The sequence below is a fragment of the Heptranchias perlo genome, chromosome 3 (genome assembly GCF_035084215.1).
Source record: "Heptranchias perlo isolate sHepPer1 chromosome 3, sHepPer1.hap1, whole genome shotgun sequence".
Taxonomy (NCBI): Eukaryota; Metazoa; Chordata; class Chondrichthyes; order Hexanchiformes; family Hexanchidae; genus Heptranchias; species Heptranchias perlo.
The window spans coordinates 76365518-76383579 of NC_090327.1; the positions used below are offsets into that span (position 1 = coordinate 76365518).

The window sequence follows — 18062 nt, forward strand, 5'->3', positions numbered from 1 at the left end:
CCAGATGGTCTGGGTAAAAGAAGTCCTTCTCCCCCGCCCTATCCCCGTAGCCCTGCAAATTTTTTCCTTTCAAGTACTTATCCAGTTCCCTTTTGAAAGCCATGATTGAATCTGCCTCCACCATCCCCTTGGGCAGTGCATTCTTGATACTAACCAATCACTGTGTGAAAAAGTTTTTCTTCATGTCACCTTTGATTCTTTTGTCAATCACTTTAAATCTATGTCCTCTAGTTCTTGAACCTTCCGCCAATGGAAACAGTTTCTCTCTATCTACTCTGTCTAGACCCTTCATGATTTTGAATACCTCTATCAAATCTCCTCTCAACCTTCTCTGTTCCAAGAAGAACAACCCCAGCTTCTCCAGTCTATCCACATAACTAAAGTCCGTCATCCCTGGAATCATTCTAGTAAATCTCTTCTGCACCCTCTCTAAGGCCTTCACATCTTTCCTAAAGTGCGGTGCCCAGAACTGGACACAATACTCCAGTTGTGGTTCATAGAATTATAGAATCATAGAAGTTTACAACATGGAAACAGGCCCTTCGGCCCAACATGTCCATGTTGCCCAGTTTATACCACTAAGCTAGTCCCAATTGCCTGCACTTGGCCCATATCTCTTTCTACCCATCTTACCCATGTAACTGTCCAAATGCTTTTTAAAAGACAAAATTGTACCCGCCTCTACTACTGCCTCTGGCAGCTCGTTCCAGACACTCACCACCCTTTGAGTGAAAAAATTGCACCTCTGGACCCTTTTGTATCTCTCCCCTCTCACCTTAAATCTATGCCCCCTCGTTATAGACTCCCCTACCTTTGGGAAAAGATTTTGACTATCTACCTTATCTATGCCCCTCATTATTTTATAGACTTCTATAAGATCACCCCTAAACCTCCGACTCTCCAGGGAAAAAAGTCTCAGTCTATCCAACCTCTCCCTATAAGTCAAACCATCAAGTCCCGGTAGCATCCTAGTAAATCTTTTCTGCACTCTTTCTAGTTTAATTATATCCTTTCTATAATAGGGTGACCAGAACTGTACATAGTATTCCAAGTGTGGCCTTACTAATGTCTTGTACAACTTCAACAAGACATCCCAACTCCTGTATTCAATGTTCTGACCAATGAAACCAAGCATGCTGAATGCCTTCTTCACCACCCTATCCACCTGTGACTCCACTTTCAAGGAAGCTATGAACCTGTACTCCTAGATCTCTTTGTTCTATAACTCTCCCCAACGCCCTACCATTAACGGAGTAGGTCTTGGCCCGATTCGATCTACCAAAATGCATCACCTCACATTTATCTAAATTAAACTCCATCTGCCATTCATCGGCCCACTGGCCCAATTTATCAAGATCCCGTTGCAATCCTAGATAACCTTCTTCACTGTCCACAATGCCACCAATCTTGGTGTCATCTGCAAACTTACTAACCATGCCTCCTAAATTCTCATCCAAATCATTAATATAAATAACAAATAACAGCGGACCCAGCACCGATCCCTGAGGCACACCGCTGGTCACAGGCCTCCAGTTTGAAAAACAACCCTCTACAACCACCCTCTGTCTTCTGTCGTCAAGCCAATTTTGTATCCAATTGGCAACCTCACCTTGGATCCCGTGAGATTTAACCTTATGTAACAACCTACCATGCGGTACCTTGTCAAAGGCTTTGCTAAAGTCCATGTAGACCACGTCTACTGCACAGCCCTCATCTATCTTCTTGGTTACCCCTTCAAAAAACTCAATCAAATTCGTGAGACATGATTTTCCTCTCACAAAACCATGCTGACTGTTCCTAATCAGTCCCTGCCTCTCCAAATGCCTGTCGATCCTGTCTCTCAGAGTACCCTCTAACAACTTACCCACTACAGATGTCAGGCTCACCGGTCTGTAGTTCCCAGGCTTTTCCCTGCCGCCCTTCTTAAACAAAGGCACAACATTTGCTACCCTCCAATCTTCAGGCACCTCGCCTGTAGCTGTCGATGATTCAAATATCTCTGCTAGGGGACCCGCAATTTCCTCCCTAATCTCCCATAACGTCCTGGGATACATTTCATCAGGTCCCGGAGATTTATCTACCTTGATGCGCGTTAAGACTTCCAGCACCTCCCTCTCTGTAATATGTACACTCCTCAAGACATCACTATTTATTTCCCCACGTTCCCTAACATCCATGCCTTTCTCAACCGTAAATACTGATGTGAAATATTCATTTAGGATCTCACCCATCTCTTGTGGTTCCGCACATAGATGACCTTGTTGATCCTTAAGAGGCACTACTCTCTCCCTAGTTACTCTTTTGCCCTTTATGTATTTGTAGAAGCTCTTTGGATTCTCCTTTGCCTTATCTGCCAAAGCAATCTCATGTCCCCTTTTTGCCCTCCTGATTTCTCTCTTAACTCTACTCCGGCAATCTCTATACTCTTCACGGGTTGAACCGGTGTTTTATAAAGGTTCATCATGACTTCCTTGCTTTTGTACTCTATGCCTCTATTTATAAAGCCCAAGATCCCATATGTTTTTTTAACTGCTTTCTCAACCTTCCTCTGCCACCTTCAACAATTTGTATACATATACCCCCAGATCCCTGTACCCCTTTTAGAATAGTTCTGTAATGGCCTCCCTGGTAAAGCAGAGCCTCCTCACACTCTTCTCCTTACTGAACGGCAGGTATGAAGTTCTTGGCCTGTACACTCTCGTGGGGTAAGACCACATGCAAACTCCCTCCTTCTGCCTTTTCTCTCTGCAGCTGCAGGTCTCTTGACACTCGCCTACTACTCCTCCTCCTCCTCCTCTTCCAGCTACAATGGCATAACAATCACCAATCCCAAAATACCAACCTAAAGTTTGCCAGAAGTCCCTGGTCAAAATTCCAGTTCAGATTCAGCCATAACAGCAAAAGCAGCATACTAGCAATCAAAGTGGACAAGCCAGTGATTCACCTAAGAGCACCTGATAGTTCAGTTAAATTGCGTTGGAAATGACGCCCTCCCGACTGTTCCCACCTATGAATTGTAGGTCTATTGTAGAACAGACAAATAGCTCACTAAAGTTGTTAAAAGTGGCATTTGAGTCCTTAAACAAGCACAGGACTCCTATTTGCATATACTAAATAGGAACCGGCCAATTTCAGACGGACACGCTGGATGCCCAATAGGAAGCCCGGTATAAAATGGCACCGTGCACATTTCCGGTGCGGAACGTCCAGGTGAGACCAGGGTTCTAACTCCCATATTATCATTGTTAAACAGGCGGGCGGTTGAATATCAACCTGCATAGTCAAACCGCTCGTGAATAAAACACCATTATGCTTTAACCTCGAGCTGTAAACTTTGATAACGTTAAAATTATAATTAATTTAGTCAGAAGCTCATTAATTGATTCCTTAAATTAAACAAAACCTTTTAGAGGAACACAAAAGTCTCATACAAACATATATTACAGTTTGATTTTACTATTTCCTAACTGAATAATCACTATTAAGCATCTGCCTACAGAGACGAATATGTAAGCATTAAGGATAACCTGTTCCAAGTTGTAAATCTTCCCCTCAGAAGCCTGTTCACAGAAACCTCTTTGTCCTTATAATGAACATCCACAATTTTACAAGCTCAAACTTCTCTAAAACAAAGCAGATTCTGTAAAAAGAATTATAAGAGAAATGAATGGATTGGATTATTTTCCCTCCAATTTTCTCCCCATTTGCTCCTGAAAGCATCGACTTTTGGTGGGATACTGGCTCACAGGTGCTGGTTCCTTAACTCAGAGCTAGTTCAAGATAAATTTTTAAAAAATATACAGCACACAGCACCAAAACAGAAAACACATCAGGCCATGATATGCCTGGTAAAAGCTGGTTCAAAGGTTATTGCAAAGATTTGTTTAGAAGTCTAGGACTAATGCAATAGCAGGATTTTGTTGCATCAAAATGCTATCACTGCCGTGGCAGTTATTACAGATTTACTTACACTTGAAGTTGATTAACTTGTACATACGTTATTTCAACATTTACAATTTTGATGTAAATATAAACTCTATTCTATTGAGATAATTTATATCATCTCGATAATTGTACATCAAAATGACACTTAAGCAACATGTTCATGACCTTCAAAATTGGCAAAGATTCCACTTTCTCCTCCAGTTCCACATTATGATGGGAGTGAAACAAAAACATAAATCAATTTAGTTGTGCTTCTGGTGGAAACCAGCGCTTCCAAAATCACTGAAGCACTATGTATGATTTTAAACATAAACTCAAGGAAGTTATAAACTAACTTTTCCCCCACCAAATCCACAGTGGCTTTCTGGCTGTAAAATATTACCACATCTGTTCTTTCAAGTATTTAAACAGAATTTAACGTGGAAAATATCTGCCAAGACTCATTTCTTCCTCACCACCTCTTATCAAGTTTTTTTTGAGTTAAATGCTAGTACCACCTCCGATTGCTGGAGGATTTTCCAGTTATGTTTCTTTTTGACCCATGTATTGTGGATCATTCTTATTGTTTTTGTACTTTGTTGATTAATCAGTAGAAATGAACAACGTATCAGCTACTGTTATTATCATCTATTTAAACTGGATCAATGTTGTAAAAGCCCATTTCCCACCCTCGCACTCCACAGGAACCAAGAAGCAGTATTAGAAACTATACACTGGATGCTGCACGCACTATACTAAATGAACTGAAACGTAAAGTAGTGCAAGCTATGTTAACAACTAGTACATTAAAAAAAGTATCTGTAGGTATTGCTCAGTTAGTCATTCATTGATCAACCACAGTGTATACTATCAAACATCAATAAACTCAAATAATTCTTTAAAACCTGATGGAGTAATGAAGCAATTACTTTACCCCTATCCAAACAAAGAAATGGAGAACCCCTAACCGGCATTCACATTTCTGTTTTTTAATAAGAGTTCAGTTGCAGTGACCACAAATATGCATTTACTGTGTATCTAGGCAGCAGAGCTAATTTATTGACTGAGCTGTCATCCTTGTTGCTCATAAAGCATACCATAATTCCAAAGCAAACATATTTTCTCATGCAAATCCAAGTTGCTTTCATTAATGTCTGCTCCCACCATCTATGATTTGTCTAAATATTCTACTAATATGTATATGTCATTTTAGTGACCCAGTTTACAATTAGTGCTGTGCTAGTGATAGTCCTTTCCCAGGGCACAAAGGGCTGCCTCAGTGTCAGACTATCTGCACCAAAAGCAATCTAGGACTCTCTGAGTCATGGTTATTAATTTACATGGCTTTGCCCACTCAGGCCTGAGAATTTTCTCAGCTGTTATGAGCATCTATGTTCCATTAAGACGTACACCTGCAGCTGTTCAGTCTCTCAGAGAGGAGGGGAAAGAAAATAAAGATTTTTCACAGCACAAGAAGAATGGTATCTTCTCGGTCACAGTTTATAATTGAAGTGGAAAATTATAAAGCAGATTGTGCTGAAACACATAAAATAACTGTTGCTTAGATGAAGAGAAATGCTGCATTATGGTGTGAACTTCACCTCTCAGTGGCATTACTGTTTCTGCCAACATCATGAAAGTAGCTGATTTATTTCACTGTTATCAACAGTTACGTATTAAGAATATATGTCACTTGGTTTATAAGAACAAACATTGAAATTAATCTAATATCTTAAAGAGAAAAGGCATTGCAACTTAGCCATACTACATCTTCCATATTGAATTTAGCATGACGTGCTCTTGCTGTGATATTACAAAGTCCTACCAGTTGGATTTCCCTGACCTGCATAAGAGGATAACATCTATTTTTGTATTTCCCATTGGCATTGTGCACTGAGGACAGAAAGCACTTCACATCACTACAGTTCAACAACTGAATTTGTTATACCCCATGAAAGGAAAGTAATTCAACAATCTGCATGTGTATACTAGTCACACAGAATGAGGAAACAATGAAGTTTCAATACAAAACATCTATTATTAAAAAGGTTTCACAAGCATTTTCAACGGGGCTAATGTTACATTTATCTCTGCTGAAATATTTGCTCTGACAGGCAGACACAAGTGAAGGCAATCCTTCACCAGCCTCACAAATTCTTTGCATGGTGGTTGAAAATTAGACCTTTGAAATTCTTTGGGAGCTAAAGTAGCTCTGTTTAGAGTGTGTGTACCAAAATCACAAATTACTGTCTGTCTATAATTTTTTCATTTTTCCAACTCTTTTTTTTAAAAAGTCTTCTCAAGATGCATATCATTGCCCCTCTAAGGAAGTGGGCAAGCAGCCTTCTCCCAGGTATCTGTCAATGTTACTTTGTTGCTAGGAAGTGCTCAAATGCCCTTTAGGGTGTCTTCTCCCCTCCCCCAATAGTATTGCTGCAGCATCCTGATAGCATTGCTGCACTCAGGAACTGTGCGAAGAAATTGCTGCCATGTATTGCAATCTATTGCAATGTATTGTAATATCAATGGGTTATACTACCGCATTCATTTTTTAATCTTCTGAGCACACCACTTACTCTAACGTAACACACTGTAACATTCACAAATAGAAGTCCTTCAGTGTTACAGAATTTACCAAGAATGTGTTACAGTGTGTGAAGCAAAATACTATGGATATTATTGCATAGTCAAGGCCGCTTTTGTAACATACTGCGCAATATTTAACTTTTGATAACCAGAATATTAGAATCAATAATTATCTTATCTTTTTTATTTCAAAATCACCAGCACCACACTCAGCCGATTCAGTGAGCACCTAAAAGAACAGTCATACTCAGTGTTAAATCACAGGGAAGTATGTTCAACTACTGAAGGGAGTGGGTAATATTTAATATATTTGTGCTACTGCACACTCCTGGCAGAATTTTTTTAGTACAGTATCTTGTAAAGTATATTATTTTGGTAATCAAAAAAATACATACATTCAAATTCTATGCACGATAACAGAACATTTTTAAACTATCCAAACTTCCAGGCTTATAGTAATAATTTAACTTCAGTCGAAATAGTGGTACCAGATTTCAAAGCCATCATGATCGTACATATGTATGCGCATATTTATAGGGAGGTATTATGTATATTAACAGATCATCGGGGCAATGGCCTGTTATTCTGCAAATAATTCACTTATGTCATAATGTTCAAATCAAACATAAAATCGGCAGTGAAACACACAGATTCATCAAGTGGAACTTCTACAAGTATTTAATGATTATTTTTTTGATTTAATAATTAAAGCAACAGTAAGTGCATTTTATATCTTTTCATAAATCTGACAATGATTTTTAGCTTTATTATCCCAGTATATAACATAACAGTAATACTCTAATATAATTTATACAGGCACAATTTCATTTAGCTTGTAGTAAAAAAGAGTCTAACATACAATTTATGATCAACTTCCAATTGGAATATTAAAATATGATGAATGGAGGATACAGTACATTTTAATAGTAGTGCCACAAAGCCAATGTGGTGGATAAGTGATAAGAGGGCACTGTTAACCGGATCTCAGCACTCTGCCAAATGGAAACTAACATGATGGAAGATTTTCCTAATGTGTGGCCAAACTAAAAAAGTTTTTGACAAAACGGGTTTAGGATTTAGTTGCATATTCAAAGGCTCAAACCAGTAGGTTATCTTCAACACAACTTATTGAAGCATTCTTACTCTCACCTACTTTTAGGACTTTGAAGTTGACAGATGACTGCTATAAAGTTGTCACTTACCCAAGTATAGAGAAGCGTTCTCTGTTTTGACATTATCGTCCAAGTAGGTGGGCCCCAGGGTGTAAATGGGTGTGGAGCCCACGCCTATGAGGAACTGGGCACAGATGAAAAGAGCCACATAGAGCGAGTGTTGATGGCTGGCAGAGTCCTTGTTGGCACAGTCGGAATCTGAATCTCTCCCCACGGTGCCATTGCCGGCGCTGCACAGCCCCTCGTTGGACGAGGGCAACTTCAACTCCAGGATCTGATAACGGGGAGAGATGAAATGAGGGAGGGTGAAAAGAGCGGCTCCGACTGCGATGAAAAAACCACCCACGGCCAACCAGCGGGGTCTGCGCCCTTGGCCCCCGAAGTAACTGATAAAAACCACCACCAGCAAGCTGCCGATGTCGAAGCAGCTGACCAGGAGCCCGGACTCGGAGCTCTTAAGGTTGTATCTCCTCTCCATGGTAGTGATGACGCTGCTGAGGTAGCCGGAGACCATGAGGGACTGGATGAAAGTCAGGCAGCACATGCACAGGAGGAAACACCTGGAGTCACCGAGCATCAGCCCCGGGCAGCGGCTGCCCAGCGCGGTCGAGGGAGATCGGGGGGACGAACAGTCCGTCTCCGCGGCGGAGGGGAGGAAGCCGCAACCTGAACCCGATTTCCAGCTCCTGGGCACCGGCTTCCTGCTGCCCGGTGATGCTGATGCTGTGGAAGAAAATGCTGCGACCGAGGTGCTCTTGGTAGGAATCAGCCCCGATTCCCGGGCTCCCGGCGACAACAAGTACGAACCATTTAAAGTGGGCAAACTTTTGCATTTGAAATACTCCCCGGGCTGCTCTTCATGGGGAGCCACCGATTGCTGCTGACCGTTGACATTATCAGCACCTTCCAGGAGTGAATTTGAAGCCATTGGTGATGATGCTCCGGGATCAAAGATAAACGAGTTTATTCCTCCCAAAATAAATGCATTAAAATACAAACAGTGATACCCGGTTAACAGGAGCGAGGGATGAAAACGACGATGAGAAGTAAATGGATTGGGGTTGTCGTGAGCCCGGGAGTCGCTGGCGCCCCGGCCCGGTGTGGTGAGTGACAGCTCCGGGGACAATGAGAGTGAATGCAGGAAGACCGCGGGGGAGCTGCTCACACACCCGCCCGCCCGCCGCCAGCAGCCAGCACCGTTTACCCGCAGCCGCTTCTCTTACCGAATCGGCAACAAACGTGTCAAGGCGGCGGTGAAAACATGTGCACAGCTGTCGGCGGGTAGGACAAGTGAGAGAGGCTGTCGGACTGCCGCCGTGTCCATCACCTCTGCGGGAAGCAGTACTGCTTCAGCCGGTGACAGCCAGCACATAAAAACACACACACACACACACACACACAAATAATCCAGAGGAAAAAGCCGGCCTCTTGGTGGGGGGTGGGGAGAGGAGGGTGCAGAGTGGGGATTGTAGTTTCTTGTATCATTCGTTAGTCCTGTAGTGATGAGGGAGGAATAGCTGCCTGTTACAGCCGGTTGATTCATGCAACACACCGAAGGTTTGTATGTGAGTAGCGTTTTATTTTCTTTTTTTTAAATATTTCAGGTTTATTCTGCTCTGTTGCTGGCCGGATGCTGACTATCAGTTGCAGAGGCCGTGAACTACACTTCCCAGAACCGTGCTCCTTACGCCGGCCACAAGGTCGCTGAGGTCGTGGGCACTCCGGCTCCACGAGTCTATATTTGTCTTTAAAAATATGTTTTTTTTATATAAGCCCAAGCACACTTCTCCAACAATGTATTTATTCAGCATTTGAATAACCAGGGGCGACAACAAGCGTTCGTGCAAAAATGCCCACGAGCGCTGTTAAGTTTAGTGCTTTTTAACATTAATAAATATCAAGGAATCATTGTAGAGGATAAGCCGAAAGTAAGACATTGCGAAAGCAATTTGTGGAACACATAAGTTAATTTAAGAAAACACCCAACCCGTGGGTCGGAAGGATGGAGCATATTTTGAAATCTAGCTGAAAATAATTCAGACACCATGACATTCCTTCCCAAAATAACAATCAATGTTATTCAGCCATTACATAGTCATTTGACAAAATTCACCGTCGCTGGACATATCCCGCCCCCAACTCCTACTTCTGCGATATTGGTGCGACCCTAACGGGCACTCGGCGGAGGTCAGGGACAACCAGATTTTACAGACAATCAAGATCATGGATTTTAACAGCTACTCGCTGTGGCTCCCTTGATATTTGTGGACCGTTTTGAAACAAGTCAGAATGCTCGTGGTAACTTTTTTTATTGAGTAACCAAGATGAAGGACCAAGGTTCATAGTGAAGGTCACCATTGAGGATAACATGAACTATAGAGAAGACAAGATCATTCAAAAAGTAGTGATTAGCTGATCTCAAGCTTGGGTTTTGAAGGCTGAAGATTGTAGGAGTCAGTGGGGACCAGAAGTAAGGGAAGGTAGAGTCCCACAGTTTTGAGGTTCTGGGAAAAAAAACGGGGAGACTGTGGGGAGACCTGATTTCAATACGGTGGGATGTAGGCAGGAGGCAGAGCACACAGGATGTCATATTTACAGCTTGAGAGAGACAAGAGAGGAGCAAAAATGACAGTATCAATAAAATTAGAAAAGGGAATAGTGCCAGAGGACTGGCAGACAGCTAATGTTATTCTTATATTTAAAAGGGGAGATAGACCAGGGAACTATAGACCAGTTAGCTTATCATCAACAGAAGAAAAGATAATGGAATCTTTACTCAAAGATATAATAGAAAAACATCTAGAAAACAAAAATATAATAAAGAGGAGCCGGCACAGATTTCAAAAGGGAAAGTCGTGCTTGACCAACCTTATTGAATTCTTTGACGAAGTAACAGAAAGAGTAGACAAGGATAATGCAGCAGATATAATATATTTGGCTCCCGCACTGTTAGCCTATGGAGTCCCCCAAGGGTCTATCCTTGGCCCCCTCCTTTTTCTCATCCACAGGTACGCTGACGACACCCAGCTCTACCGCACAACCACCTCCCTCAACCCCCTCCACTGTCTCTTATTTGTCACATTGCTTGTCCAACATCCAGTACTGGATGAGCAAAAATTTCCTCCAACTAAATATTGGGAAGACCGAAGCCATTGTCTTTGGTCCCCGCTGCAAACTCCATTCCCTGGCCACCGACTCCATCCCTCTCCCTGGCCACTGTCTGAGGCTGAACCAGACCGTTCACAACCCTGGCGTCCTGTTTGACCCTGAGATGAGCTTTCAACCACATATCCGCTCCATCACCAAGACCGCCTACTTCCACCTCCATTACATCGCCTATATCAGCCCCTGCCTCATCTCATCTGCTGCTGAAACCCTCATCCATGCCTTTGTTACCTCCAGAGTGGATTATTCCAATGCTCTCCTGGCTGACCTCCCATCTTCCACCCTCCATAAACTTGAATTCATCCAAAACTCTGCTGCCCATATCCTAACTTGCACCAAGTCCCATTCTCCCATCAACCCTGTGCTCACTGACCTACATTGGCTCCCGGTCCGGGAACACCTCGATTTTAAAATTCTCATCCTTGTTTTCAAATCCCTCCATGGCCTCGCCCCTCTCTATCTCTGTAACCTCCTCCAGCCCTAGACCCTCCGAGATCTCTGTGCTCCTCCAATTCTTGGCTCTTACGCATCCCCAATTTTAATCACTCCACCATTGGCGGCCGTGCCTTCAGCTGCCTAGGCCCTAAGCTCTGGAATTCCCTCCCTAAACCTCTCTGCCTCTATACCGCTCTCCTTTAAGACGCTACATAAAACCTACCTCTTTGACCAAGCTTTTGGTCACCTGTCCTAATACCTCCTTATGTGGCTCAGTGTCAAATTTTGTTCAACAACGCTCCTTTGAAGCACCTTCGGACATTTTATTACGTTAAAGGCGCTATATAAATGCAAGTTGTTGTTGATATTCAATGAGGCCTTCGATAAGGTACCACATTATAGACTCATGACTAAGGTCAGAGCATGTGGAGTCGGGAGACAGGTAGCAGAATTGACAGCAAGCTACAAAACAGAAAACAGAGAGTAGCGGTTAAGGGTAGCTACTCATACTACGCAGGGATCAGTGCTGGGACCAGCACTGTCGTTCACAATTTACATCAACGATTTGGACTCAGGAATCAGAAGTACAATTTCAAAATTTGCCATTGGCACGAAATTGGGGGGGTATAGTTAATACAAAGTAAGGGGTATAGTTAATACAAAGGAAGAATGCGTTAAAATGCAAGAAATCAAGATGTAGAATCAGTCTGGGTGGAGTTAAGAAGCATCAAGGGGCATAAAACACTGGTGGGAGTTGTCTACAGGCCTCCAAATAGTAGTGGTAATGTTGAGGATGGCATCAAACAGGAAATTAGAGATGCATGTAACAAGGGTACTACAGTAATCATGGGTGACTTTAATCTACATATAGACTGGCCAAACCAAATTAGCAATAATACTGTGGAGGATGAATTCCTGAAGTGTGTACGAGATGGTTTTTTAGACCAGTACGTTGAGGAGCCAACCAGGGAACAGGCTATCCTAGATTGGGTATTAATAATCTTGTTGTGCAGGGTCCTTTAGGGAAGAGTGACCATAACATGATAGAATTCTTCATTAAGATGGAAAGTGAAGTAGTCCAATCCAAAACTAGGGTCCTAAATCTAAACAAAGGAAACTACGAAGGTATGAGGAGTGAGTTGGCTATGATAGATTGGGACGCTTCAGTAAAAGGCATGACGGTGGATAGGCAATGGCTAAAATTTAAGGAACGAATGCATGAATTGCAACAATTATACATTCCTTTCTGGCACAAAAACACAAAAGGAAAAGCGGCCCAACCATGGTTAACAAAAGAAATTAAGGATAGTATTAGATCCAAAGAAGAGTCATATAAAGTTGCCAGAAAAAGTAGCAAGCCTGAGGATTGGGAGCAGTTTGGAATTCAGCAAAAACGGACCAAGTGATTGATTAAGAGGGGAAAAATAGAGTATGAGAGTAAACTTGCAAGGAACATAAAAGTGGACTGTAAAAGCTTCTACAAGTATGTAAAAAGAAGAAGATTAGTGAAGACAAATGTAAGTCCCTTGCAGTCAGAAACAGGAGAATTTATAATGGGGAACACGGAAATGACAGAGCATTTGGTTCTGTCTTCACTGAAGAGGACAAATAACTTCCCAGAAATGCTAGGGAACCAAGGGACTAGTGAGAAGGAGGAATTAAAGGAAATTACTATTAGTAAAAAAAAAATAGTGCTAGAGAAATTAACGGGACTGAAAGCCGATAAATCCCCAGGGCCTGATAATCTGTATCCTAAAAGAGGTAGCCGTGGAAATAGTGGATGCATTAGTTCTCATCTTCCAAAATTCTATGGATTATGGAACAGTTCCTGCAGATTGGAGGGTGGCAAATGTAACCCCACTATTTAAAAAAGGAGGGAGGGAGAAAACAGGGAACTACAGACGAGATAGCCTGACATCAGTAGTAGGGAAAATGCTAGAGTCTGTGATAAAGGATGTGATAACAGGACACTTAGAAAATATCAACGGGATTAGACAAAGTCAACATGGATTCATGAAAGGGAAATCATGTTTGACAAACCTACTGGAGTTTTTTGAGGATCTAAATAGATAAGGGAGAACCAGTAGATGTGGTTGATTTGGATTTTCAGAAGGCCTTTGATAATGTCCCACATAAGAGGTTAGTGTGCAAAAGTAAAGCACATGGGATTGGGGGTAATATACTGGCATGGATTGAAAATTGATTAACAGTCAGGAAACAGAGAGTAGGAATAAATGGTTCTTTTTCGGGATGGCAGGCAGTGACTAGTGGGGTACCGCAGGGATCAGTGCTTGGGCCCCAGCTATTCACAATATATATCAATGATTTGGATGAGGGAACCAAATGTAATATTTCCAAGTTTGCTGACGACAGAAAACTAGGTGGGATCGTGAGTTGTGAGGAGGATGCAAAGAGGCTTCAAGGCGATTTAGACAAGTTGAGTGAGTGGGCAAATACATGGCAGATGCAGTATAATGTGGATAAATGTGAAGTTATTCACTTCGGAAGGAAAAACAGGAAGGCAGAGTATTATTTAAATGGTGATAGATTGGGAAATATTGATGTACAAAGGGACCTGGGTGTCCTTGTACACCAGTCACTGAAAGCAAACATGCAGGTGCAGCAAGCAGTTAGGAAGGCAAATTATATGTTGGCCTTCATTGCAAGAGGATTTGAGTACAGGAGCAAGGATGTCTTACTGCAGTCATACAGGGCCGAGGTGAGACCAAACCTGGAGTATTGTGTGCAGTTCTGGTCTCCTTACCTAAGAAAGGATATACTTGCCATAGAGGGAGTGCAGCGAAGGTTCACCAGACTGATTCCTGGGATGGCAGGACTGTCGTATGAGGCGAGATTGGGTCGGCTCGGCCTAAATCACTCGAGTTTAGAAGAATGAGAGGGGATCTCATTGAAACATTAAAAATTTTGACAGGGCTAGATAGACTGGATGCAGGGAGGATGTTTCCCCTTGTTGGACGGGTCCAGAACGAGGTGTCACAGTCTCAGGATACCGGGTAGGACATTTAGGACAGAGATGAGGAGAAATTTCTTCACTCAGAGGGTGGTGAACCTGTGGAATTCTCTACCACAGAAGGCTGTGGAGGCCAAGTCACTAAATATATTTAAGAAGGAGCTAGATTGATTTCTGGACACAAAAGGCATCAAGGGGTATGGGGAGAGAGCGGGAATATCGTATTGAGATAGAGGATCAGCCATGATCATATTGAATGGCGGAGCAGGCTCGAAGGGCAGAATGGCCTACTTCTGCTCCTATTTTCTATGTTTCTAAAAAACTTGCACAATGGGCATGTAATTGGCAAATGAATTTCAATATAGACAAGTGTGGGGTGGTGCATTTTGGTAGAAAGAATAAGGAGGCCACGTATTGCTTGGATAATAAGAGTCTAAATCAGGTAGTGGAACAAAGAGATATCAGGGTATAGATACACAAATCACTAAAAGTAGCGACTCAGGTTAATAAGGCCATAAAAAGGCAAACCAAGCACTGGGGTTCATTTCTAGAGGGATAAAATTGAAAAGCATAGAAGTTATATAAAACTTGTATAGGACCTTGGTTAGACCACACTTGGGAGTACTGTGCACAGTTCTGGTCTCCATATTATAAAAAGGATATAGAGAAATTGGAGAAGGTGCAAAAAAGATTCACAAGGATGATGCCAGAACTGGGAGGATATACTTATCAGGAAAGATCAGAAAGGATGGGGCTCTTTTCTCTAGAAAAAGAGAAGGCTGAGGGGTGATCTGATAGAGGTCTTAAAGATAATGAAAGGATTTGATAGGGTAGATCTAGAGAAAATGTTTCCACTTGAGGGGGAATCCAAAACTAGAAGTCATCAATATAAGATAGTCACTAATAAATCCTATAGGGAATTCAGGAGAAACATTTTTACCCAAAGAGTGATAAGAATGTGGAATGTGCTACCACAAGGAGTAGTTGAGCCGAATAGCATAGATATATTTAAGGGGAAGCTAGATAAGCAGACGAGAGAGAAAGGAATAGAAGGGTATGCTGATAGGGGTAGATGAAGTAGGGAGGGAGGAGGCTCATCTGGAGCATAAACGCCGGCAATGGCCTGTTTCTGTCCTGTAGACTCAATGTAACTCAATGTAAATGTAAAATAGAGAGAAGTTTGAGTGCTGCCCAGATGACCAAGTGCATAAAGGCACTACCCAGTCAGGATCAGCTATGATGCCCTCAAGAACTGAATAGTGAACAGTCACCCGCCAGCTTCATCCAGATCCCTGTAGACATTTTGAACATTCTCATACATGTCACATTTAATGTAAAAAAGGACTGCTCACTATAAAGTCATTCATGACCGAATGAAATATGCTTCTAAAGTTACTTTAAAATTACGGATTTTAAAATTACAGATTTGTTTTAAATTTCTCTTGGGCAATATGGGCCATGGTCCTTCATCTTTTAAAATTAGAAATTGATATCCATATGTGGCTCACTGTACCCTGAATCAACTGCAGTGAGAAATTTGATAGAGTATTAGCTGTTCTACCACCAACCATGTCAAACAGGAATACAACGACAAGCAGTGAGGTCCTGTCTTTCATCCCAATTAACAATAGTAATTTTTCTCAATTTTTTCCTATTCCTTGAATCACAAAGTCTCAGGTTCGCCCATGGATCTGTGCTACTTTAACTGATCTCAGCCAAGAAGATGATAGGGGCACTATAATTGATGTTTTTGCTCCCAGACTACCAAAGGGAAAACATCAGAAAGGATTCCCACTCCCAACTGCTATCCAGTGACTCCTGCTAGAAAGTGTGCATGTATGGACATCGGGGCATGACTCTGGTCAGCTGTGATGTCCCCATGTTCAACAATCATTATCTGAGATCACAAATTAAGAATGACCAGTTGGGGGAGTACCAGAGGGCGTTTTTTTTAATTCATTCATGGGATGTGGGCGTCGCTGGCGAGGCCGACATTTATTGCCCATCCCTAATTGCCTTTGAGAAGGTGGTGGTGAGCCGCCTTCTTGAACTGCTGCAGTCCGAGTGGTGAAGGTTCTCCCACAGTGCTGTTAGGAAGGGAGTTCTAGGATTTTGACCCAGCGACGATGAAGGAATGGCGATATATTTCCAAGTCAGGATGGTGTGTGACTTGGAGGGGACCGTGCAGGTGGTGTTGTTCCCATGTGCCTGCTGCTCTTGTCCTTCTAGGTGGTAGAGGTCGCGGGTTTGGGAGGTGCTGTTAAAGAAGCCTTGGCGAGTTGCTGCAGTGCATCCTGTGGATGGTACACATTGCAGCCACTGTGCGCCGGTGGTGAAGGGAGTGAATGTTTAGGGTGGTGGATGGGGTGCCAATCAAGCGGGCTGCTTTGTCCTGGATGGTGTCGAGCTTCTTGAGTGTTGTTGGAGCTGCACTCATCCAGGCAAGTGGAGAGTATTCCATCACACTCCTAACTTGTGCCTTGTAGATGGTGGAAAGGCTTTGGGGAGTCAGGAGGTGAGTGACTCGCTGCACAATACCCAGCCTCTGACCTGCTCTTGTAGCCACAGTATTTATATGGCTGGTCCAGTTCAGTTTCTGGTCAATGGTGACCCCCAGGATGTTGATGGTGGGGGATTCGGCGATGGTAATGCCGTTGAACATCAAGGGGAGGTGGTTAGACTCTCTCTTGTTGGAAATAGTCATTGCCTGGCACTTGTCTGGCACGAATGTTACTTGCCACTTATGAGCCCAAGCCTGGATGTTGTCCAGGTCTTGCTGCATGCGGGCTCGGACTGCTTCATTATCTGAGGGGTTGCGAATGGAACTGAACACTGTGCAATCATCAGCGAACATCCCCATTTCTGACCTTATGATGGAGGGAAGGTCATTGATGAAGCAGCTGAAGATGGTTGGGCCTAGGACACTGCCCTGAGGAATTCCTGCAGCAATGCCCTGGGGCTGCGATGATTGGCCTCCAACAACCAATACCATCTTCCTTTGTGCTAGGTATGACTCCAGCCACTGGAGAGATTTCCCCCTGATTCCCATTGACTTCAATTTTACTAGGGCTCCTTGGTGCCACACTCGGTCAAATGCTGCCTTGATGTCAAGGGCAGTCACTCTCACCTCACCTCTGGAATTCAGCTCTTTTGTCCATGTTTGGACCAAGGTTGTAATGAGGTCTGGAGCCGAGTGGTCCTGGCAGAACCCAAACTGAGCATCGGTGAGCAGGTTATTGGTGAGTAAGTGCCGCTTGATAGCACTGTCGACGACACCTTCCATCACTTTGCTGATGATTGAGAGTAGACTGATGGGGTGGCAATTGGCCTGATTGGATTTGTCCTGCTTTTTGTGGACAGGACATACCTGGGCAATTTTCCACATTGTCGGGTAAATGCCAGTGTTGTAGCTGTACTGGAACAGCTTGGCTAGAGGCGCAGCTAGTTCTGGAGCATAAGTCTTCAGCACGACAGCCGGGACGTTGTCGGGGCCCATAGCCTTTGCTGTATCCAGTGCACTCAACCATTTCTTGATGTCACGTGGAGTGAATCGAATTGGCTGAAGACTGGCTTCTGTGATGGTGGGGATATCGGGAGGAGGCCGAGATGGATAATCCACTCGGCACTTCTGGCTGAAGATGGTTGCAAACGCTTCAGCCTTGTCTTTTGCACTCATATTCTGGACTCCGCCATCATTGAGGATGGTTGGCACCCACAGACTTGTACTCTAGCATGAGTCAGTGCCTACAGGAGAGAATGGGGGAAAATTGGACAAAGGGAAAATAAACAATTTCATATTCTTTTTGCTC

At 43.1% G+C, this 18062-nt stretch overlaps 1 protein-coding gene across 1 annotated transcript in view; it reads right to left on the reverse strand.

Annotated features, from left to right (window-relative positions):
• The window catches only part of slco5a1 (solute carrier organic anion transporter family member 5A1), a 183976-nt gene extending 175130 nt beyond the window's left edge, over positions 1-8846 (reverse strand). The window contains exons 1-2 of the mRNA XM_067975894.1: positions 8372-8846; positions 7713-8281 (exon numbers count right to left, since the gene is read on the reverse strand). Of these exons, the coding sequence (XP_067831995.1) occupies positions 7713-8281; positions 8372-8610 (808 nt within the window). The 5' untranslated portion in view covers positions 8611-8846. The remainder of the gene's footprint in view (positions 1-7712; positions 8282-8371) is intronic.
• Between the last annotated feature and the right edge of the window lie 9216 nt (positions 8847-18062).